The 25,834-nt window shown below is 38.4% G+C and overlaps 1 protein-coding gene across 2 annotated transcripts; it reads left to right on the top strand.

Annotated features, from left to right (window-relative positions):
- The first annotated feature begins 329 nt into the window (after positions 1-329).
- aclya (ATP citrate lyase a) lies at positions 330-24,465 on the top strand. 2 transcript variants are annotated; one of them, XM_079623973.1, is made up of 28 exons: positions 330-573; positions 4,709-4,879; positions 5,848-5,970; positions 6,662-6,724; positions 7,132-7,322; positions 9,233-9,312; positions 10,151-10,281; positions 11,117-11,235; positions 12,161-12,297; positions 12,778-12,839; positions 13,593-13,710; positions 13,811-13,965; positions 14,209-14,302; positions 15,461-15,602; positions 15,781-15,949; positions 16,070-16,174; positions 17,033-17,229; positions 17,339-17,420; positions 17,540-17,650; positions 17,806-17,933; positions 18,009-18,102; positions 18,199-18,353; positions 18,461-18,611; positions 18,695-18,838; positions 18,942-19,055; positions 22,066-22,148; positions 23,200-23,276; positions 23,360-24,465. In XM_079623973.1, exons 2-28 carry the CDS (start codon positions 4,721-4,723, stop codon positions 23,452-23,454), a joined length of 3,279 nt encoding a protein of 1,092 aa, XP_079480099.1. In that variant the 5' UTR covers positions 330-573; positions 4,709-4,720; the 3' UTR covers positions 23,455-24,465. The 2 variants fall into 2 exon arrangements, with proteins under 2 accessions (XP_079480099.1, XP_079480100.1); XM_079623974.1 differs by having other exon boundaries at positions 423-573; positions 6,158-6,724.
- The last annotated feature ends 1,369 nt before the right edge of the window (positions 24,466-25,834 follow it).

Consider the following 25,834-nt stretch of genomic DNA (forward strand, 5'->3'; position numbering starts at 1 on the left):
AAGTTATTATAAATTAAATAATATAATTAATATATGACCTGAATATGTGGCCAGACTCTGTGTGCACTATGACGCAATTACTAGCAATGCTTGTTTACTTGTCTGGCAAAATATACATGATTGTGACAACTAATTTTAGAAATCCTCACTTTCAAAACTCAAGTCCACATTGCACATTCGGGTCATTTTCTCTCCATAATGGGGTTCATTGAGGCGCGTTGCTAAACGCCTGATGGTGCAGTCTGATTGGCCGAGCAGCGCGGAATTAGCCAATCAAACCCTGGTCCGATGAATCGCTCACTGTTCAAGTGGGCGCGGCCTCGAATCACGGCGGATGATGAGAGCCAATCAGAGGCCGAAGAAATCAGCCAAGGCCATCGTCAGATGTCGGCGTAGAGAAAACAGGAACGGGCTGAAAGGATAGTGAGGGAGGGATCGAGCAGCCACGCTGTCTGGAGGAAAAGTGTCTCCTCCTGCAACCATATCTCGACTGTCAACACACTCAGAGAGACTTCGCACAGTAGGAAATCCCTCAAAGGAGAAAACTTGCTATCCTTAATCTTACATAGACCGGTAAGTGGCTTAAGACTCAAGGTAACATTACTAGTAGTAATATAAACACTGACTACTGAAAGCAGTCTTTCATTTGGATGTAAGTTAAATGTAACGTTAGCGAAATAAATGAAACAGTGACACAGCTCTTTTTGCTCAAAACGCTTTAGAGATCAGTGTTGACGAACCTTATTGTAGCTTTGCTTATCAACATGTATTGTTCTTGAATATCAGTCAGAGCCGTTTGGAGACAGGTTCTACTGGTCTCTACCTGTCATTTAAATTAACGAATAAAGGGCTGTGTTAACACCTTTCACGTATACGGAAGTGTAAGGTGCATGTTATGTTCTTGAAAAACAAAATAAACAAATCCAGCACACAATAATTATAACAAATGTTAATTTCCTTTAGTTAATTGTAGTCTAGATATGTGTGTCAGGTTATTTCAAGCCGTTTAAACATATATTCCTTAAAAGTACCAGTATCTATTTTATGTTACCATTAGATTTGAGTACAACACACTGTTACTAATTCTATTAATTAGTATCTATTCAATTAGTCACTAGTGTATACTGCAGTGATGACTAATCAATTAGTCGCTAGTACTTATGCATTAAATCCTAGTACTTATTCTCTTGCTGCTAGTCACTATCCCTGTAGCACCAAATAACTATTCTATTAGTATAGTGACTAGTAGGCTACCAAAGGAATAAGTAATTGTATCTAAATAATTGTTACTAGTGGAATTGAGTCTCAAATGAATTACTCGCTAGAAACTAAAAAAAATACTAGTAACAACTAACATACTGATTAGTTTTATAAGAATAAATGTTAAAATGGATTGCTGTAGTGTGGCATATAAAAAAAGTAAATTAAAGTGAATCTGCATTTGAATAAAGCATTATATAAGCTTGAGCTTAAATAAGGAGGATCCATCCTTGCGCTTTAGATGAGTAGATCAATCAGGATTGAGATGAGATTAATACCGCCAGTCATAAACTTTAGATTTGGTGTTGCAATTTCTTTAGTGTTATTCAAAAATGAACAGTCTAATACAAATGTTTGTATCAGACAAGACCTGTGTGTTGGATTTGTGTGGAGGATACTAAGATCAATATCTTTAGTGTGACTCCCCCTTCTCCCTGCATCCTTCCTATGTGATGAATGATACAGCTGCTGTTTTGTGAGTGAGGGAAACGCGGTTATAAATCAGCTGCATCACTACTAGTGTGATGCATGACCCCTTAACCAGCTGGTGAACAGAAAAGTACCACGGCATTACCATCTGACCGCACCATTGTAAACGGGATCAGATCAGGGCACTGGTGATGTGATTCAGCGTGCAGTAAAATCAATACTAAAAAGCTCCGCAGCGCTCTCAGTAATATAGGAAAGTACATGACACATCAGTCGCTGGAGTGGAGACTATCTACTGAATCTAGAGATACACCGACAGTTTTTCTCTTGCTCATCCATCTTACAAAAATGTACCACAGAAACCATCACTGTTACTGCACTTCTTGTCTTTAAACTGTAATTAATAAATATGAGATCCTTGTCAGTGATTGTAAGCTGTCAGAATCATTCACAGTACTTTCTTGTTTTGATGAAATTGGCTAATAGGAAGTTACTGGTGGAGATTTAGTTTTTAGTTTTTTTAGGAGATGTGACTGTAGACCTCAGATTACAGCAAAAATCAGAAAAATGTAATATACTGTATATAGCTATATATAGCTTTGCTCCATAATATACCTGCTTTGTCTCTATTTGGTTATTTCATTTTAAAAGCTGCACATTAAATATTGTTGGATGCAGTGTTGGTTTCACAAGTCTACTTGGTTATCTGTCGTATTGTGGTTAACGTCTTTTATATCACTGACCTGTGAGTCGAGTGTGGCCAGTGCAATGACTCATCACTTCCTTTTGGCGGATGTTTGCAGTGATCCTGGATATCAAGTCTAGATTTACTTTGATACAGCAATGTGTGTTTGTGCATATGTATTTGTGCGAGTAAGAAGTTGTTTAGTTTTTTGGCTTTAAATCCGTTGCTTTCTTCTCAGTCTGCAGCACTCCAGTGAGCTGGATGGGAGGTGTGCAGGGAGGATGTTGGGGGTGGAGTGGTCCTCTCTCTTCATTAGTAAATCGTTTGGGTCAAGGACCTGACTGTCTACTAACTGAACGCTCTGTTGTCCTCGCCACATGCATCCACATTCCTTCTCATTACAGACGGGGAGCTTTAGAAACAGTTAGACTATTATCTACGTGCATAAAGAAGATAAAATGTAATTCTTATTTAGAGCATTCCTTAGTAACAAGTTTTTTTTTGTAATGTTGTGAGAAGCCTATTTGTTTGTATTTTTTGTTTAAAGACTGTTTGATCTTGTAATGAACATTTAGTTGCTGATGCTTGTGTATGGAAAATTTTTATTATCTGTTAAAAAATAAATTCTGAATATCACATACACCACCATATAAAAGTTTGGAGTCAGTAAGATTTATTCAATTGTTTTAAAATAAGTCGCTTGTACTCACCAAGGCTTATTTGATCAAAATAAAAACAGTAATATTGTGAAATATTACAATTTAAAATAATTATGTTTTAGGCTACTTATAAAAATATATTTTATAATGTAATTTATTCCTGTGATATCAAAGCTGAATTTTCAGCGTCATTACTCCAGTCTTCAGTGTCACATGATCCTTCAGAAATCATTCTAATATGATAATTTCATGTTCAAGAAACATTTATCACTATTATCAATGTTGAAAACAGCTGTGATGCTTCATATTTTTGTTGAAACAGTATTACAAAAAAAAAAAAAATCAGGATTTTGCAATAGAATGTTCAAAAGAACATAATAAAAGAACATAATTTGAAACAGAAATCTTGTATAATGTTGTAAATGTCTTTTACTGTAACTTTTATTGATACTTTTACTGTATAAATTTAATGCATTGCTAAGTAATAGTAACAATTTCTAGTTGTAAAACTCGTAATTTCTTATAACACACCCGGCCAAAAATCTTTTGAATGGTTGTGTGATAATTTTTGCAGCATTAGTTTATGTTGCTAAAACAACACAGACCAGTAGAGTGCTAAATGCAGATTGAGATATTTGGCCCCGCTTGTCATTCTCTGCCAACTGGTTTATCTTGTCTTTTTTAAACAAAAACGGGTTGTGTTGACCCCGCTGACAGCTTGGCACTTTAGTTCTACTGCACGTCCTGACAGGGTTCAGACAGGCGGCTGTGATGTCATTTGAATGGGACTTTAGCCTGCCAATCACACATGCACTCATGCATGAGAGTTTTCACTGCTTGCCACTGTTGACTGAGAGAATGGGAATAATAACTTCTAGCTCGTATAGGTGTTGTGTGCCATAAGATTTGGTGAAATTGGTTATAAGGACTGTCATACTATACTGTATGCATGTTTGGATATTTTTTCTTTTCTTTTGGTTTAAGAAAGATAAGTAGATTAGTGCAGTTGTACCCGATTGTGCTTCTGTTATGTCAGTCAGACTGCAGTGGTTGCTCTTGTCTTGTGGCACAGCACGAAGTCCATGTCTAATCAAACCAGGGTGAGCATCACGCCTATTTTTAGCTGCCTTCCCTAATTCAGGAAAAGGTAAAAAGAGAGAGACCAGCAGATGAACTGGGTGACAAAGACAAATGTAATCCAGCATAAAAGAAAATGCCTGCAAAAATGACAAATTCTACAGAATATTTGTAAATGTTACGTTTGTTTCAGCAGGATGCTATGTCGATGTGCTATTTACCTGTGTTAGTTTTACTTAGCCACTCAAGTTCTTGGTCAGTTTCCTGGATAAAGCGAAACGGACGAAGCAATTATTGTAAAGCCATGTGTTAAATTTGTATATTGCATTTTAAAGACATACCAACCTAACATATGCAAATCTAGCAGAAACTATGTATATATGTTGTTTATTTAGCATATTTATTTTAATGACTTTTTATTTAGCTTTTTTGTTGATTTATTTATTTAGCCTTATTAGTCTTTCTATTGATTTATTCATTGCACTGATCAGGCATGCATACCCGCTGCAGGTTCGTAAAGCATTTTGAAAGGTTGCTGCTTATTTATTGGTCTCAAGTGGCTGATGGTTAATGAGTTGCTGTGTGTCTTTCTCTGCAGTCATCTAGCACCATGTCAGCCAAAGCCATCTCCGAGCAGACGGGGAAGGAATTCCTTTACAAACACATTTGCACTACAGCCGCCGTACAGAACCGCTTCCGCTATGCTAATGTGACAGCAGAAACTGACTGGGAGCGACTGGCTCAGGATCACCCCTGGCTTCTGACGGAGGTAAGACCGCTGTTGGGAATAGGATCACATTTGGGCTTGGGATGAAACTGATACGGCCATGTGGTGCAACTCAATAACCAAAGATCTCTTGATCGATGAACATGAGGCACTTGTACAAAGGCCAAAAATGATAAAATAGTGCAAGTAAAATTAGAGAACTCGTTCTGTGTCTCTGAGTCAGACAGATTTACCAAGGCTGTGTGCTCTTGGACCGTAATTGGTGACTTGTTTTTAATCTCTATTCAATGGTTTACTTGTTTGCCGCAATAATGCTATGTCTTTTGAATCTTCATTTGGGAGGGGGTTGGGGGGGTTCTCAGCTTCTCAGCAGTTGTACCTGATTTAAAATGATTCAGGAATCATGTGAAATCTTACTATTGCCAACACGTCCATCTAATTAGACTTCTGAGACCTTTATGCAGGGCAGTTCTGTTGAGGGCTCAGCATGAGGGGTCAATGAGTAAAAGAAATCATATAGAGAGACATCGAGGATGGCAGTCATTAGTATGCTACTTCACTAGCAGGTCAATTAAAGCAGCTAAAGTGAGCATAGCAGAATCTCTCAAATGATAGTACAGGGACAGTTTCTGCTGGAAAAGCACTCTTAATCACCTTTATGGAGGAGCCCAGAGGGTAAAATCATATTAGATATGACTCATGTCTCTCCTTCTCCAGCGACCGAGACTGCTATAGAGAACGGTTTAATTAGGAAGTCCCATATAGATCTCAAATTTCATCTGATCGTCCTCCTGCCTTCTGTTTGTGACCACATTAAAAATTAGAGTTTTTTTTTCAAACAAACTGTTTAGATCTTATAGTCCATTTCACTTTAGTTCAGATTTGGATTTTGTCACAAATTGTAACATCTGTGTATTTTCCATTCAATGTTTTGCAATAATATTAGCAGCATGACTTTGTAAGTTATAATCAATATTTGATTATTATGCGTTTCTCATGTTTCTGTCCAGCGGTTAGTCGTTAAGCCAGATCAGCTGATCAAGCGCAGAGGGAAACTGGGACTGGTGGGTGTGAACCTGGATCTGAAGGGTGTGAAGGAATGGATCAAACCACGCCTTATGAAGGAGACCGCGGTACGGACAAATACCTCTGCCTCGTGCAGTTTTTGCATCCCAATATATTATATGTCATGCCCATGCATACATTGTTGCCTGAGGGCCAAAAACATTTTTGCTGAGAGAAAGACATATTTATTTATTTATTTTTCTATGATAATTTTAATATTGTAATGTTTTTATCTCTCTGTCTTTCTTCTGCTAGACTGGTCATAGCCCCTGTTGACTCTCCCACTTTCATGGGAGCGTTTCATTGTTTTTCCCACCTTGTCATCCCTTTATTTTTCTCTCCCTCTCTTTGAAATGTCACCTCGCCTTCCTCTTTCTCTCTAGCTGATTTATATCAACTGGCCTTTTGGCACACTGTTGTGACTGCAGCACAAATGAGATTGGTGTGTGTGTGTGTTTGGCCTGCAGCTCTTTGTCAAATCTTTCACTTTTCTCAGCGAGTCTCTAAACACTGAAGTACAATCACTGGTGCACAGCACAAGTCTTTATACTGTCTGAACACTTGCTCTCCTCTTTCTCTACCTCCTCCTCCCCATCCCTGGCCTCCTTTTATTCTGCCTCTTACATAATTCTCTTTTCATTGTGTGTTTTTCATTAGGAGAAGCTTTTAGATTCAGACTGAAGGCAGTTTCTGATGTTTAATCCCTTAAGGAACGCCTGGTATACAAGCATAAGCTTTTAAAATCTCTCTGTCTCTCAGGTGGGGAAGGCTAAAGGCATTCTCAAGAACTTCCTGATTGAGCCCTTTGTAGCCCACAAGCAGGTGAGCCTGTCCAGTAAATGCTATGTACTATGTCCATGAATAAATTGGCTTATTTAATTATAACAATAATAATAATAATTTTAATTGGTAATATTTATTATTACTACTACTACTACTGATAATAATTATAATTCATTTTAGAAGCAGAATGATTATATTATTGTTATTAAACAATTCTGCATCTAATATATTTGTATTATACTTTATTATTTTATTAATATATTTATTGGAATTATTTAATAATAATAAAAATGTATTACATCAAAAATATTTCATATTATTATAGTAGGGGTTATATTATTTACATGGTGGGAATATATATTATGTATCTTAATGGATTACAGCATGGCATGAGCAAAAATTCAGAAAAAGAGAGGTAACATTGTTCAATCGTGACTTTCCCTCAGGAGGAGGAGTTTTATGTGTGCATCTATGCCACACGTGAAGGCGATTACGTGCTCTTCCATCATGAGGGCGGTGTGGACGTGGGTGACGTGGACTCTAAAGCCATGAAACTCCTGGTGGGAGTGGATGAGAAGATCAGCGCGGACACAGTCAAGAGTCAGCTCCTCACACACGCTGCTGCAGATAAGAAAGAGTGAGTCAGACAGTCAGATCAAATTCATAAATGGAACATATTGAATGAATATAAATACAATTTACCATGTTTAATTCCATTCAGCAGGACTGCACTGATTTTATTTTTCTCCCAAAAATTGTTGTGGGGGTGACATGTATAGTCTCTAACTCTAGTCATCTATAGTTTTTTGTATAGTTTATTTGGCTTTTTTTTTTTTCTCGGTTGTGCTGAGGTGTTTATACTACATTTTCTATTTTTTAAATAAGTTTAAATATGGCAGTCTTCTTTTTTTTAAATCAGACAATCATCAAAGTCTGTTAACTCTCTTTATTTTTTGTTGATTTAGCTTCCTTGTGAAGACCACTCTAGGGGAAATATAAGCATAATTTAATTGCCTCAAAACCCTTTTAAGGGTCCCCTCTGTATCGCTGAACACAAGAGGCTGCAGGCAATTCTTGGTTCTCCTGGTACATGCATATCAGGAGAACGGTGAGCAAAAATGAGAGAGTGGAAGAGGAAGGGGAAGGGAGGAAAAACAATCAAATGAGGTGCTCTCAGCTGTGCTGGCAGTAGTTGAAGGCACTTTGATCCATTACTCAAATGAGATCTTTCCTCTTTCCCCGTGTCCACCCACCCCCCAGTATTATTCAGTTCACGTCTATAAACCCTGTCTGTCTTTTTGATGGCACACACGCACACATACTCTGACATCTCGTTCTGGCTGGCCTCACCGTCTTGGCTGACATTGAGATTGACGGGGAGATTGTTTGGCAACATTGGCTGATATCCACACTTCTCTTTCGATTCATCCATCTGTTTTTACTCTTCCTCTCACTCTCTCTTTCTCAGTCAGACATGCATACAACGCTCTTAGAAGAAAAATTACAGCTTGAAAAACGGCACACAACTCCCTCTCTCAAATATTGCGGCATAAAGGATAATTTTTCCTCCTAAATCTCCTTTTGTCATCTTTCACTAAGTGGATTTACTGATTTACTGGCATCCCACGAGGCCATCCCTCTTCCTCCAGTTATTCTGTCTCCTCGTCGTTTCTCGTGTGTAATTTGTGTTCTCTGGACTACGGGCCGTCACAGTTTTTATTTTTTATTTTTTTTATGAGGTGGATGACTGATTCTCTCACTCTCTCCTCCCTCACGTCTCCCTTTATTTTCCCTCGTTACTCCAAACACCAGCTGTTTTGGTAACCGATTCTGTCATTAAATTGAGTGTTGTTACTGTTTCCAGTCACTTTCTGTTTTCAATTAGTTTTGCTTGCAATATCACATCAACACAGTCTGTATTATATTTCTCTTAAAATCTAGTCAAAGGTTTAGGGTCAGGTTTTTTTTGTTTAAGAAATTAATTTATTCAGCAAGGAAGCATTACATTGATCAGTAGTGACAGTAAATAATTTATTTGAAACCGAAATCATTATAAATGTATGTTTTTTTTCATCAAAGAATCCTGGTATAAACGTATCAACAGTTCCCACTAAAATAATTAAGCAGCACAGCTGTTTTTAACATTGATAATAATAATAAGAAAGTTTAGCTTTGTCACCACAGGAATAAATGCAACTTTAAAATATATTAAAATTGAAAACAGTTATTTAAATTGTAGTAATATTTCACAATATTGCAGGTTTTAATGAATTTTTGATCAAATTAATGCAGCCTTGGTAAGCATAAGAGACTTCTTTCTTAAACGTTTTTAGAAATTTGTGCCAATGGAGTAAGACAAATAAGGTTAATTCCAGACTCTCTGTACTTTCATTTGTTTGTTCATTTATTTGAGTTTTAAATGACAGTCATTAAACCACAAATCCATATTTATTTTGTGTGTTAGGTCAGTGATGGGATGTTGTGGTGTTAAAATAAACTACTTTGTGTCAGTTTAACATGGAGGTATTATTATTTTTGTCTCTGCAGGATGTTGACTAGTTTCCTGGTGGGATTGTTCAACCTGTATGAAGACTTATACTTTACATACTTGGAGATCAACCCTCTTGGTAAGTCACAGCCCACCTCAGCTGTCAGCCAGACTTCTGATTCAGTTCTTCCTAAGGTCTTGGCACTGTTGGTTCGCTCTATGGAGACCAAAGACAAACCACTTCCTGTTCTTTTCAAGGCAGTAAAGTTCTACTTGCTCATTATGTTTGAATGACTAAGAACAAGTCTTATGTTAAAAATATTTTACCCTTATTTTCTTTCATTACTAAAGGCCGAACTCTGGTCCAACCTGGTGTTAAAAAAAAAAAAAATCTGAATGTTTTGAGGAAAGATTTAATTTTGAGAAAATGAAAGGCGATAGATTGCTAGTTAATTAACATGGATGCTGTTTGATGGTGACTAGAGATGTTTCATAGTGCGCTAATTAATAATCCCTTGTGCCCTGTGGCATCTGTTTCTGTGTTATGAACTGAGTTTCTAACTTCCTTTGATGTTCCTGTTTGTGATTTGTCTATATAAATCACATTTTTATCATTACACGTGTGAAAAGTCTACTTCTCGGCCTGTTAGAAAATATGCTCTGTCTGCACAGTTTCACATTTTCTTTAAACCATAAAAGTGCTTTGTCATCCAGTGGAATGCATGACTGAAGAATTATATATATTTATATATATATATATATATATACACACACCAATAAATGTCTAAATATTGCCACACTTGGATGTGGCTGAATACACATGCCATCACCTCAACATCACATATCCACAGCACAACCCAAAGCATTCAGTAACTGAGATTTAAATTCATTATTGCCTAAGGCAGGCAAAAAACACAAAGTGCAATCAGTTTGTGAAGTTCTAGCCGGTAAGAACAAATGCTCTCTTTCTCTGTCAGTGGTCACTAAGGATGGAGTGTATGTGCTGGACATGGCTGCTAAAATCGATGCCACAGCCGATTACTTGTGTAAGGCCAAGTGGGGTGATGTGGAGTTTCCCCCTCCCTTCGGCAGAGAGGCCTATCCTGAGGTAACAATACTTGTCACATGTATTTTGTTGCATAGAATTGTAGATTTTCAGTTGCCATCTAAATATTAATTTGAATATTATTTTGAGTTCATCTACAAGCCCAACAAGGAACAGGAAGGAATCGCTTGCCTTTATCACTTTGTTTTTGTCGATTCATCAATCGGAAGCTTGTGCTTCTCGTATTCCGCTGCGTTGGCTTACTTTCACTTCTAAAGTATATGATTTAATAATTAATTGGAAGCAGTCTTTCATAAATCATTAATGGCGTCCAAACTCACCACATACAGACAGTGATGAGTCGTTGCAGGGAGATAGTGGTGTGTCTCCTGCTCTTCGTCACTGTTGGCAGGATGTATTTGTCTGACAGAAGGCTGGTTTAATTGGTCTCTAACACACAGAAACAATAGCTGTTATAACAGACTGGTTTAGCTGGAATAAAATCAGAGTTGGCTTATTAATAAATAACTTTAGGTACAATGTGTTACCTTTCTGTTTGATGTGCTGTTATAATTGGTCCATATGGGTTGAACCGAGACGAGTCTTTGCTTCGTTAAGTATGTTGCCAACACTGTTCACAAGCCATTTTATGACATTTTATTTTCAAGTTTCTACTTTTTTGTAATTTATGCGCAAATTATTTGCTTCATTATGGCATTTGCTTAGTATATCCACTTTTGCTGAACTGACATGTTCATGTTGCTTTTTTTTTTAACCAAATGATGTTAACCAAACCCAGCTATATGGGAATTAACAAAATATGAGAATTATTATGAGATACAATATGTGAATTAACAAAAATTTGCATGATAAAAGCCTTTCTATAACCTTCCTGTAGGAGGCATACATAGCTGATCTAGATGCTAAGAGTGGCGCCAGCCTCAAACTCACTCTCCTGAACCCCCGCGGACGGATCTGGACCATGGTGGCTGGGGGCGGAGCTTCTGTTGTGTACAGGTACCTGTCACTCAAGAGTTAAGTCCAGTTTTCATATACTGGCAAATGGATCACGTATGGATGAATCTTACATTAAAAGCGATTTAAGCAATTAACACTATGTTGTTTTGTATGTATGGACTGCACGTTGTCCAAGACAAATTTCCCAGCGATGGGACTTATAAAGTAAAGTAAATTGAAAGTGATATTTCATCCAAAAATGGCATTCTCAATTTGTATAACTTTCTTCAGAACACAAAAGATATTTAGAAAAATATCTTAACTCTTTTGCCCACACAAATAAAGTCAATGGGGTCCAAAACAACATTGGACACCATTGACCAAGACATTGTTCAAAATATTATATTTTGTGTTCCACAGAAGATAAAAAATCATGCAGACAAAATAGTCATCCTAAATCTTAATAGAGTAGCTTGGAATAGCAAAATGATAGTTTGAGACAGTTAGAAGGGAAATGCTGGTATAATGAGCAGAACTCTTGTGCTTCATGGTCTGAGAGATGAAGCAGATACCTGTCTGAGCCAGACGCTGAGAGCTAAATGACGTTACCCATCCATGCTTGATAACTATTATCTGGAGGTTTATCTTTCACTACTGCATCTGTCCTTCTCTCTGGATGGAGGGAGGAGATAGAGCGAGAGAGACTAATTAGGATGCATATGTGCTGTCCTCTGAGAGTGGAGGATCAAGAAACCAAATGTTTTCTTATTTAATGCTCACAAAAAAACAAATAAAACCCATGCTAGATTTACTGGATAATTTGACTTGCTCTATTTGCTCTGCAATTTGGGGATTTAATTTGGATCTCCCTGATAAATATTTTTGACATTACATTTGACTTCACATGTTTGATGTTATGCGTTTTTGTGTCTGTCTGTGTGTACTAGTCAACAGTTTAACCTATTATAATTTCCCTCACTCATAGTGATACAATTTGTGACCTGGGTGGTGTCAATGAACTGGCCAATTACGGCGAGTATTCAGGAGCTCCTAGTGAGCAACAAACATATGATTATGCTAAGACCATCCTCTCCCTCATGACCCGTGAGAAACACCCTGATGGTACGTTCATTATAATCTTGTTGTCTAAGTGCTTCTTTATTAGTCTTTCACTGATTAGAATGATTTATTAGAATGATTTAACAACAATTTTTGTCTAAAAGGTTTTGTGTAAACTCTTTATTCGTTTCCCCCTAATATTTAGTGTTGACATGTTAAAGTTGTTCACTTGAAAGAATTACATTTTTTGGGGGGGTTGTCCCACACCCAGACTTCAAATCTCCCTCTATAAGAACATAGAAAGTATAAAAAGCATTTTTAGTGATATAGAAATAATTATTATTAATGAGAATAACAACCACAACAGCTATTTTAGAAATAATTATTAGTGCGAATACTGCTGTCATTACAAAACCGGTTGCTGTCTGAGAATTTGAATTATGTTTGAAACGATGTTACATGAAACCTTCTGTAATCTGTATGTTAAAGAAGTGTCATGTATTTGTGGTATCGCATGTGTCACCATTCGTTTCTCTTGTGTAGGTAAAGTCCTGATCATTGGAGGCAGCATTGCCAACTTCACTAACGTAGCAGCAACATTCAAGGTTAGATCAGAGAGTCCCTCAAGCTGTCCATGTGCATTTTTGCTATCTATCTGCATAATATGATAGAATATGAATATTATTGCATTAGCATTAGCAGAATATGAATATATATGATATGCAAGCAGCCATATCACCCTGTAGCCTAAGACTGGTTGCCCAGTGAAGCTAAGCAGGGTTGAGGCTGGTTAGTACCTGGATGGGAGACCTCCTGAGAAAACCAGGTTGCTGGAAGAGGTCTTAGTGAGGCTAGGGGGTACGGCTCACCCTGTGGTCTGTGTGGGTCCTAACGCCCCAGTATAGTGATGGGGACACTATACTGTAACAAGTCGGATGGGAAGTAAAAGCGAGGTCCTGACTCTCTGTGGTCATTAAAAATCCCATGGCACTTCTCGTGAAGAGTAGGGGTGTAACCCCGGTGCACTGGCCACATTCCCTCCAATGGCCCTTGCCAATCATGGCCTCCTAATAATCCCCATCCACTGAATTGGCTCCATCACTCTCTCTCCTCTCCACTATAGCTGGTGTGTGTTAGCGCACTGGCGCTGTTGTACTGTGGCTGCCGTCGCATCATCCAAGTGGATGCTGGACACTGTTGGTGGTTGAGGAGAGACCCCCTGATATGATTGTAAAGCGCTTTTGGTGTACAGTAGTACATATGAAAGCGCTATATTAGTGCGTGCGTGCTTCATTCATTCATTCAATATTGTAACCCACACCCATTATGTGTTTGTTTTGCTGTTTTGTATATACCAGGGTATCGTCAGGGCTATCAAAGATTACCAGGACCCGCTAAAAGAGCATGAGGTCACTGTATTTGTCCGTCGTGGTGGACCAAACTACCAGGAAGGTTTAAGAGTGATGGGGGAAGTTGGTGAGTTTGTTCAGGTGTGCGTGGTGTACAAAAAAATCAACAGTTCCGTACCTGATCTCATGTTAATGTCTTTTGTGTGTGTGTGTGCGTGCGTGCGTAGGAAAGACCACCGGTATCCCCATTCATGTTTTTGGCACTGAGACCCACATGACCGCTATTGTTGGGATGGCATTAGGTCATAGGCCAATCGCCACACAGCCTCGTGGTGCCGCCCACACCGCTAACTTCCTTCTCAACGCTAGCGGTGGAACCACGGTGAGTGATTGTGTCTTATTTTCAGTGTGCTTGCATTAAAAACGTCTCATAGCCTCAAGGATGTCATTTGATGATTCGGGGCTTTCAGTAAAGTTTTCTGTTTAGTCTTTCTTCACTGGTTTTAGAGATCACATCTTAATATGCTGTTTGTGCCCCTAAGTGTCACCGTAAAGTGACAAAATCGCATTATGACCAATACATAATTCTCTTTCTTTCTACTACCGCCCTCTCTCCCGCTCCCAGACTCCCGCATCCTCCAGATCGGCCTCTTTTTCTGAGGTCAAAACTGGAGCAGAAAACTCATTGGCTCAAAAGACTCGTGCTGGACTTCCTGCAGGTTAGTGCAAATTTGACCACACTCACAAGGAGGCAATCACAGTAACTGAATAGATTTATGGTAGGCTTGTGCGCCCCCTACGGACCCATGTTAGGAGGATTTTAAACAGTCGTGGACTCAAAAGTTGTGTTCGACCTAAAGTAGCGCTGCCCAGACCGATCTGTGTATGACATCAAACACGAACACACCTGTCGATAATTAAATGAATTATTTACAGCTATGTTCAAAGCTGTTGTAAACACATTCATTGTAAACTCTGGCCGCATATCCTGAATTAATGTGGCAAGTTGCTGTAAATGGCCTGCATCTTAGCATATTATTATATGCTTATTACTACTAATAAACTAAACTATTTATTAAACATTGATGGCCTTTGTTTTCTTGGGTCACAGTGTGTAATGTTAATTTCTACAACGATTTTCTATATTTTATGTAAAATGAAAATTAGCCCATGATTTACTCACCCTGAAGCCATCCTAGGTGTATGACATTCTTCTTTCAGACGAATACAATCGGAGTTATATTAAAAAATGTCCTGTCTCTTCCAAGCTTTATAATGGGAGTCAATGGGTATATTTTTTGGAAGTCCATCAAAGCGCATCCATCTGTGATAAAAGTTCTCCACACGGCTTTGGGGGGATGCGTTACGTCCGTGTAAGAAAAATATCCATATTTAAAACTTTATCGACCAAAATAACTCGCTTCCGGCAGACGGCCGTACGCAAGCCGACTTACACCAAAAGAGTAACACTTGAACTTGACACACACCGTAATGATGAACGCGGTGGCCCAGCCCTGTTTGTTTGAACCACCAGAGGCGTCAAGGCTTACGCTACTCCTACATCTCACATCGTCAAGTGTTACTCTTTTGGTGTAAGTCGATTTGCGTAGGCTGTCTGCCGGAAGCTAGTTATTTTAGTCGATAAAGTTTTAAATATGGACATTTTTCTTACATGAATGCATCGCTTTACTTCATAAGGCCTTCATTAACCCCCCAGAGCTGTTTCGAGCACTTTTATTGCGGATGGATGCGCTTTGATGGACTTAATATTAATATTATACCCATTGACTGTTATACTCTCAGATGCACTGTAATGTTTTTTTTCTTCTTTCTTCCCTCTGTTGCTTCTCTTTGTCCTCCTGTCTTTATCTCTATAGCCAAAAGCACCACTCTGTTCAGTAACCAAACCAAGTCCATAGTGTGGGGGATGCAGACACGTGCGGTGCAGGGCATGCTGGACTTTGATTATGTGTGCTCACGTCAGGAGCCGTCAGTAGCAGCCATGGTTTACCCCTTCACGTGAGTCTTATGAATGCATTTAAAACCCTAGTTTGGAACGGCTGTCATTATAGAGTGATATCTAGTGGTGGAAACCTTGTATTTGAGTGAATTTCTATTCAACAATGTGGCCTTGAGCTTGTCACTTAACCCCATATCTATATCTAATGTTAATACACATTATTTCTGTTTTAATCAGTGGAGACCATAAGCAGAAGTTTTACTGGGGCCATAAGGAGATCCTGCTGCCGGTCTATAAGAACATGGCTGATGCAATGAAGAAACATCCAGAAGTGGATGTGCTCATCAGTTTTGCCTCCCTCCGCTCTGCCTATGACAGCACTATAGAGACCATGCAGCACCCACAGGTCTGAGATCCGCATCAGCTGACTGTATATATTTATTTGGCTGTGCTGTGCAGTGGACAAATCTTTACATGTTCACAAACCAATGTGGTCTGATTGTTCATGTGTTTTTTTTATATACAGATTCACACAATAGCGATCATAGCTGAAGGTATCCCGGAGGCTTTGACTCGTAAGATCATCAAAATGGCAGATGAAAAGGGAGTCACTATCATTGGACCTGCAACGGTATGACTCTAAACTGTGTGTCTGTGTACACACTTAGAAAAAGAAAAAAAAGAAAGAAAAAAAAACTTTGGGGACAAATTGGTTGGATTAATGGTAGGTTTGTGTGCCATCTACAGGCCAATTAAAGAAGACCAGAAATTCTTCAATTGGAAAAATTATTTATAAATGTGTTGTTATATAATAATAGAAAAATATATGTAGTAGTAGTAGAAAATATATTTATTCTACACATTTCTAAATAAAAATACAGATGTTTTATTCTACTGAAACTTTTTTTATTCTACAATCAATATAAAATTATTAGTAATACTACTTTATTAGATAAAAAAAAATGTTTTGTATAACTTATGGTAGTAGTAATAATTTAATTATTCTAAGATAATGCATTTTAAATAACGATATGATTTGACTTATAAATTATATTATTTAATATTATTATAAAATAGATATTTATTAACTATACATTTTAGAATCAAGTGACAAGTATTTATTCTACAGTGCATATAAAAGTATTACTTGTTGTTAGTAGTAATACTTTGTTAGAACTAAAACAATTTTTTATTTATGATAGTAGTAATAATTTAATTTTAAAATAATACTTTTTAATAGTTAAACTTTTTTATTAATGAATTAGTAATAATTTAATATTGCTATTATGAAATTATACATTTTTAGAATATATATTTTTGAATTATAATGCGTATGCAATTTATTATTATTACTACTATAATTAATTTATTATGTAAAAATGTATATAAATAAAAATGAGGTTTTATTTTATATATAATCATATCATTTATGATTTATTGATGATAATAAAAGTCTGTGCTGTGGGTGTATGTTTTATGTATGCTGTAGGTCGGCGGTATTAAACCAGGCTGTTTTAAGATTGGTAATACGGGTGGGATGCTGGATAACATCCTGGCGTCTAAGCTGTACAGGCCGGGCAGTGTGGCCTACGTCTCCCGCTCTGGTGGAATGTCCAATGAGCTCAACAACATCATCTCGCGCACTACAGATGGAGTCTATGAAGGAGTTGCCATCGGAGGAGACAGGTGTGTGTTCAAGTCAACATCTCTTTGATACTAAATATAGTTTGATGCATTTCATCAGTTTAACAATTTGCGTGAGAGTTTAAACCTGTGGCTTATGTCTTTCCTGCAGGTATCCAGGCTCCGTGTTTATGGATCACGTGTTGAGGTATCAAGACACACCAGGAGTCAAGATGATCGTTGTGCTTGGAGAGGTGAGTGTGCCATTTATTCAGCCACTTACACCATTATGCCTGCCTTTTAAATATTATAAGAGTTTACTGTCACTATAAAACTGCAATATGACATCCATGGGTCTTCTCTTCACTTACAGATTGGAGGAAACGAAGAGTACAAGATTTGCAACGGCATTAAAGAAGGCAGGATCACCAAACCTGTGGTCTCTTGGTGCATCGGAACCTGTGCCACCCTGTTCTCCTCTGAGGTGTCTATGACCCAGTGATATTAGACATACTGTATTGAGCATTTGCGTTGAGTATAATGTGTTCAAATGACTTATTTATGGCACCAATGTGATTTTAATCTCTTTCAATTGTTAATGGCTGAATTAACTGACTCTAACCTGACTTTTGTCTTTAGGTCCAGTTTGGCCACGCTGGAGCTTGTGCTAACCAGGCGTCTGAGACTGCAGTGGCTAAAAACCAATCTCTGGAAGAGGCAGGAGCATTTGTGCCCAAGAGCTTTGATGAGCTAGGAGAACTCATCAAGTATGTCCACTGTCTACTTATGAATTTAACAACTAAAACTGGCCTTCAGTAACCACATATTTGTGTATCCTATAGATCTGTGTATGATAATCTAGTAGCCAAGGGTGTGATTGTGCCTGCTAAAGAGGTTCCTCCGCCCACAGTGCCAATGGATTATTCCTGGGCACGCGTGAGTATGAACATTATACGTTCGGATGACAAATACTCACTTACTTTGAGTCTCGCCTGGTGGTTTATATTCATCTGTTTGTCCTTCTCTCTGTAGGAGCTGGGTCTGATCCGTAAGCCTGCGTCTTTCATGACGAGTATCTGTGATGAGAGAGGGCAGGAGCTCATTTACGCCGGCATGCCTATTACTGAGGTCTTTAAGTCTGAGATCGGGCTGGGCGGCACCCTCGGCCTGCTCTGGTTTCAGAGAAGGTGTGTTTCACTCTTTGTTTTGAAAACTGCCATGTTTCTTTCACTCTTTACCACCAGTACCTCACATAATTACTCAGTCCTAAATGATTTTCATGTGCATATTGCAGGCTGCCGCGCTATGCATGTCAGTTCATCGAGATGTGTCTGATGGTGACGGCGGATCACGGCCCTGCTGTGTCTGGAGCTCATAACACCATCGTGTGTGCACGTGCTGGCAAAGACCTGATCTCCAGCCTCACCTCGGGACTCCTGACCATTGTACGGAAAACAGACTTTTCCACATGCAGTCTGTTTAGCATCAGAAGAGCATCCGTTTCATCACTGGTTCTGTTTGTGTTTAGGGGGACCGTTTTGGAGGTGCCCTGGACGCAGCTGCTAAGCAGTTCAGTAAGGCGTTTGACAGTGGCATGCTGCCTATGGAGTTTGTCAACAAAATGAAGAAAGACGGCAAACTCATTATGGGCATCGGACACCGGGTAAAATCGGTAAGTATACCAACACACACAAATCTAAAATGTTCGCAAACCTGTAATATTGCAAATGGGTCAATTTCTCACTGCTTTTCATGCTTGATTGATTGATTTTCAGATCAATAATCCTGACATGCGGGTGCAGATCCTCAAAGACTTTGTGAAACAGCATTTTCCTGCCACTCAGCTGCTGGACTACGCTCTGGAGGTGGAGAAGATCACCACCTCAAAGGTACAAATGTGTTTTGGATCTCGTTTACACCTGGTATTAACTAGAGTTGGGGTACTCGAACTCGGACTCGGACTCGAGTCCGGTCTCGAGTCCAATTTTGAATGGACTCGGACTTGTCACGCACTCGAATGAATTTGTACTCGGACTTGACACGGACTCGGGACATTTTAGACTCGGAAAAATGTCCGAGTCCAGTCGAGTCCGGGCACTGGATGACACAAAACTAAATTTTGTGAATTTTTTTTATTCAAAAACGAAACGAAACAACGTTGTTTCAGCGTTGAGCATTGTAGCCAATCACAGTTAAGTGCATAAACACAGTGGCAAATCAGAGGCGTTTTAGAGTCCGCATGCGAATAATTCGCTCAAAATGTATGTTTAGAATCAGCACGAGCTTTATCCTTTCGCAAATCCCCTCATAAACAACAAAGTCTCTCTAGACGCAATATAAATAAGATATTCACTGTGCAGTGCGGACAACTTCAGTCAGTGTTTATGACGAGAGTTTTAGGGAGAGTGCCGAACGCGGTAAGTGATGGCTTAAAGGGAGCGCTGTTGACAATCTAAATAGTTTTGTTTTTCATACTTCTAGAGGACCAGTGGTTACGTTCACACTGTAAATTATAAATAGTGATAACTGCATTTAAATCTGGGATTGAATCCACTTAATTTTTGTCCTTTGAGTCATGAAATTGCGATGATTTGACACATAAGTTAGCAACATAAGAACGTGATAACCATAGCAACATTTTGGCGTCTAATAATGTTATCATTTTTGTTGCATTTATACTTTAGTCATAAGTTTACATACTCCTTGCAGAATCTCCAAAATGTTATTTTTATGTTTTTTAATAAGACGGATCATACACATTGTTTCTATTTAGTACTGCCCTGAAAAAGCTTTTTCACATAACAGATGTTTAATAGCCTAAATAAAATACAAACACAAAATAAAGACAAATTACATAGGCTCGATTTTAATATTGTGTCATTAGCCTACCTGAATGATCCACAACTTTTTTTTTTTTTAATGGTTGAGGAAAAATCATCCAGCTCCTGCACATTCTTTGCTTTTCCAGCATCTTCTGCATATTTGACTCCTTAATAAGAGTGACTATGATTGTAAGATCCATACTTTCACACTGGTGACAACTGAGGGACTCATACACAACTATTACAAACCCTGCAAACATTTAGTGATGCACAAGAAGGAAGCATCCGTTAAGAGCCAAGAGGTGTAATCTTTTGAACTGGATCATTGGTGTAAATTGGTCTTATTTGTTTAAAAATGCATTCATTAATTTAGTCCAACCCTTCAGAGGCTAAATAAGATATTAGCATGTACAACACAATAAGAAAAATTTAAACATCATCATCTTGCTCAAAAGTTTACCCCTGGCTCTTAATGCATCGTGTTGCATTATTAAGCATTACCTTGCAGATTCTAAAAGATGTACAATAGGTAAACGTATGACTGTAACTATACATTGCAATCATTTTGTAAGGTTTAAAATATTAATTTAAGAGCTCAGTGTTGAGACCTTTCGCCGGGATTTGATTGACAGGTGATCTGACCAATTATAATGCAGATACACGCCATTTTTGTTCGACAAACAAACCAAATCAGTTAGTAGATTAAAGGCAGTGGACTTTAACTTGAAAAATAGTGTGTATTGATTTCTTTTTTAGAAATTTGTGCTATAACTAGAAGAGATTATCAGTTCGCGTGCTGCTTGAACTGAGGCCTACACATTAAAGCACCACAAAACAGTATTTATCGTTTGAATTTCATAAAAATTTAAAAAATTGAAAGCTGAGACTTTATTTCAAACCAAAACCCTGCTCTGTCTTGTCTGTTGGCACATTGTTAGTGTCCTCTTTGCTCCGACCGAGAACATGTGGAGTGAGAGAGGAATGGCTTGTCGGACGTAGCAACAGTAACCAAGAGGGGCGGGTCTTTGTGAAAGGTCAATTTCAAATCATTTAAATCTTTGTGGACTCGGCCGGACTCGACTCGGACTCGGATGTTAAGGACTCGGACTCAAGTCCGACTCGACCCTCTTTGGACTCGGACTTGGACTTGTACTCGGTTGTTAAGGACTTGGACTCGACTCGGACTCGACAAAGGTGGACTCGGACCCAACACTAGTATTAACAGTAGAAAAGTTTACATGAACCCCTTTTTTTTTCAATCGGAACATCGTGTTTACATGAACTTACATAAAGCGATCAGGTGGATGTGCGCAGTTATGTCACAAGCTTCAAATCAGATTCAAATCAAATAGTGCTGCTTTTATTTATTAATCCGTAAAATGCCCCTTCCCTTGTCCAAAATAAGTTGTCTGAACGAGAGTCTGAAGCAAGGACTGGTGGGACAACATTGTCCAGCGCCACTTCACAGATGATGAGTGGAAGGAGAATTTAAGAATGGCACGACAGTCATTTATGACAGTATATTCAACTACAACAGCTCGTTCGTGTGCCATTTCTGTGGTTTTTTTCACATGCACAGAACTTTCCAGTTTCAATTTTCAATTCGATCGATCAAGTGTTTACATGTGCTATCAAACGGATTAGAAAAGGTTTAAACCACCATTTATAATCCGACGGAAATTTAAATCTGATTTGACTAATTCAACCCTGATCGACTTGACTTGACTTTTTTTTTTTTTTTTTTTCTTGTCCGATTACAAACAGATTATTAGGGTCCATGTAAACGCAGTTAGTGACACGAGTCGAGCTCTCACACAATTCCCAAATGCATGGATTCCAATTGAAAAGGCTAGATTTTGACAGTGAATATTCACAGAAAAACTGCAAATGTGAACTGCAGCTGTAAAAGGAAAATAAGGAAAAACACAGAACAACATGAGATGATAATCTGTTTTTGCTAAAATAGAATATAAAATAATAAATGTAGTAATTGAATGTTTGTGACGAGATGAAAATTCAAGTATAGTGTTTTGTGTTGTTGTTTTTTTTAATTTCATAAAATCTCTCTTTCTGTCAGAAACCAAACCTTATCCTGAATGTTGATGGTTTCATTGGAGTGGCATTTGTGGATCTGCTGAGGAACTGTGGCGGCTTCACTCGGTCAGTAAAACAGGAGTAAAACATCTTGTGTAAAAGAACAGGGTTATTTTTTTATTATTTATATACTATTATAGTATAATTATTATTTATTTTTTTAACTTTCTTTTAAGAGTGGTTCAGACCTGTAGATTGTTTGCTTGTTCCAAAACAGGGACTTAACTTGTTACAATGTTGGATTTTTTTTTTCTTGGTTTGGTTGTCTTTCACAAGGCAACAGTTCAAAGCCTACCAAAATGTGTTTATTGAAAGTCACATGTGAGTAATTATTGGTCAAAGTTCACCTGTTTACGTTCCTCTGCGTCATCCATCATGATTGATTGACAAGGTCACTCTGTGGGCTTATTGTGGCTTTAACTGTAGCTGTCGTGACACACGTAATACCAATAAAGCAGTCATTCCTGCTCTAACTGATAAATTATACGTTTAATTATATTTTTATCTGGATTGGAGGCTTCTTCTGGATAGCATTCTTCCAATGCATGAAAAAGAGCAAGTTAACAACATTATAAGATGATGGTTTAGTTTTCAACTGTGTACCTAATGTGCTCTCTTACAGAATCAGACACTGCTGCTTTTTATATGACATTTCCCGTTATGAATTGAAACTGCTTGGTTTGTTGAGTTCATTTTCAATTGGGACGAGACCACCTCGTTCAGGCGATCTTAGAATGATTGTTTTGGTGCGTATCCGAGCGCGATTGCCATGTTCCTATATGCTTAAACGGGAAACAAACACTCAAAACAAGCCAGGTGTTGAAAATGCCCTAAGTCTCAGTAATTGTATGTGCTTTTGTCTTTTTTAGTAGTTTTTTAATATTTCTATTTAACTATTTTTATTTCAGTTTGTCATTTTAGTAGTTATAAACTTATTTTAGAATTACCGGTAGTTAATTTTAGAAAATAAACTTATTTCAGTTTATTTCAATAAACGAAAATTGTTTGCTTTTAAAAGTTTTAGATAACAACAATAATGATACTAGTGAAGATAAGTGTTCATGTAAATAGTCGTAAAAATAAGACTGATCTTTCATGCACTTTCTTTCTCACACAGCGATGAGGCAGATGAGTTTGTGGAAATCGGAGCACTGAATGGAATCTTTGTGTTGGGACGCAGCATGGGATTCATAGGTTTGTGTGTGTGTGTATGTGAGAGATCTCTGTCTCTGTTATAAAGTAATGTACTTTAAACAACCTTATCTCTTTTTATGCAGGTCATTATCTGGACCAGAAGCGGTTGAAGCAGGGTTTGTACCGCCATCCTTGGGATGATATTTCTTATGTACTTCCGGAACACATGACCATGTGATGACAGAATCCAGATCTCGCTGAACCTGTATGCTATGAAGTCAAAAGATGTTTGTGTGTCTGTGTAAATGTGTATATACACTCCTCCAGCTGTTTGTGTGTTACATTTTTCTTTCTTTTTTTTCTCTCTGTTTTTTTGATCTTGTGAAAATTGAGTGTGTAAAACCTGAGTTACTGTCCTGCTATAAACTGTAGTTGTAACCTGTCATTAGCCTAATTGCCCAGTATTGATTGCAAAGCCGTTTTAAAACTGTGAAAACATCCTAACACATTCCATATCTCTGTAGTAAACATCTCATGTATATCTGCAACACGTAAATCTGCTTGTCATGTCAGTGTGCCTACAAAAGGGAACTAAAATGCCTGGTTGCTGGAATCTTCCCAGCGTAATGTTTTTCCAAGCAGCCATGACCTTAAACTGAACTTTTGAAGAAGCATTTAAAGAATGAGATTGGCAGACTTAAGTGTCCCAATAGTTAGATTGTGATTTATTTTAATGTTATTTTATTTAGTGTGCTGTCAATGGTGATGTGATGTCTATAATTAACAGTGCAATAATCCACTGCGCTTAACAGCGAGCAATAGCTTCGTGTGTGTTTTATAAGGCTTGTCTTAAATGTCAGATCAACTAATTTGCAGGAACAAAAGTAAGTTGCTATTTTTAATAACTAATATATATATATACAGTTTAAACTGGTATTTTGGCCATCAATGTTATTTGTAAACGTATACAGTGTGCCATAAAGTTCACAATGTTTACAGTCTGTCTGCCAGTGCAGCTGTATGAAGATCAGATGAAGCAGTTCAGTGTCTAATATTTACTTAAATTAGCTGGTTAAAAAATAAACTCATTACAGATATTCAATATACTGGTACTTTTTTTTATTACATCCAATATCATCTGTAATGACCATTAACCTTAATTTGTTTTAAAGCAGATGCATTGGTTCTGTATTTTTTTTCTTGTAGTAATTATAAAAATGAATAAAGATATCAAAGACCGTTTACTTTATGAACTTTGGTGGTGATGACTTGTTGAAAAGCAATGCTCACTAGATGGCAGTGTGCTAATGCACAAATGCTGGTGCTCTGGCCTCGCAGAAAAACTACTTGGTTACTATCGTAACCTCAGTTCCCTGAGATAGGGAACGAGTATTGCGTAGCTATACGCAGTGGGGAAACTCCCTTTCCTCGATTTACTGAAGCTTATATGTAAAACGCATTTGCAGCTGCACAGCTAGCACATTGAGCATCTGAACTGCTCATAGGCTGTTCTGCAGCAACTGCACACCAAATGGCGTGGGCGCCTCTGACGCGTGACCAATGAGTGAGGCCTACGTCATGCACGTCAGAACCCTCTAGGGTCGTGGCCTTAGTCCAATAATAGCCCCGTGAATTCGCCATTGTAGCAGGTTTTAACGACTGAAGCAACAACTCTCCAGGTTACTATGGTGCGGCCGGCTATGCAATACTCGTTCCCTATCTCAGGGAACTGAGGTTACGATAGTAACCGAGTAGTTCCCTTTCGAACGGTCACTTCGTATTGCGTAGCTGTACGCAGTGGGGACGCCATGCAAAACGCCGCACCATAAGTAACTGGTTGCCAAAGTGACTCAGGTCCCCTGAGCACATAGAACAAGCCAGAAAACCCAATATATACATATATATAACAGACCGGACACCGTCGGGTCTAGAATAATATATATGTGTCAGTACTACCACCGACATAATATACCCAATAACCCCGACACCGTCGGGATATAGTATGGGAATCTCTAACCAGCAAAAGCAGGTTTTATATTTGAATGTGATTGTGCATAGTAGTATTTAGACCAGACCAGAGACCGTCAGGCCTTTATCATACCGAAAACACCTTCGTCTGAAGGGAAGGCACCTCCAAATTATAAAACTTCATAAATGTGGAAGGCGAGGACCAGCTGGCTGGTATCTTATATCTTGAATGGGAAACCCAGCTGACCAAGCCCATGACGAAGCCATGCCTCTGGTCGAATGGGCCTTGATACCTATGGGGCAGACATGACACACTGAGGTATAAGCTATAGAAATGGCATCCACTATCCATCTAGACATTCTTTGTTTAGTGACCGGATCGTCCACCAAAGCAGACAAAAAGCTGTTCTGAATGTCTGAAAGACGCAGAACGCTCCAGATAGATTCTCAGTGCTCTGACAGAGCAGAGAAGATTAACCTCCCCATCCTCGGCAGAAGGGGGAAGGGCCAATAATGTGATAACCTGAGCTCTGAACGGCGTTGAGAGCACTTCAGGTACATAACCATGCCTGGGTTTGAGGGTGACTTTAGAGTTCCCTACTCCAAACTCCAAACAGGAGGGGCTCACAGAGAGCGCCTGCAGATCACCT

This window comes from Phoxinus phoxinus (genome assembly GCF_949152265.1).
Source record: "Phoxinus phoxinus genome assembly, chromosome: 1".
In the NCBI taxonomy this organism is placed as follows: Eukaryota; Metazoa; Chordata; class Actinopteri; order Cypriniformes; family Leuciscidae; genus Phoxinus; species Phoxinus phoxinus.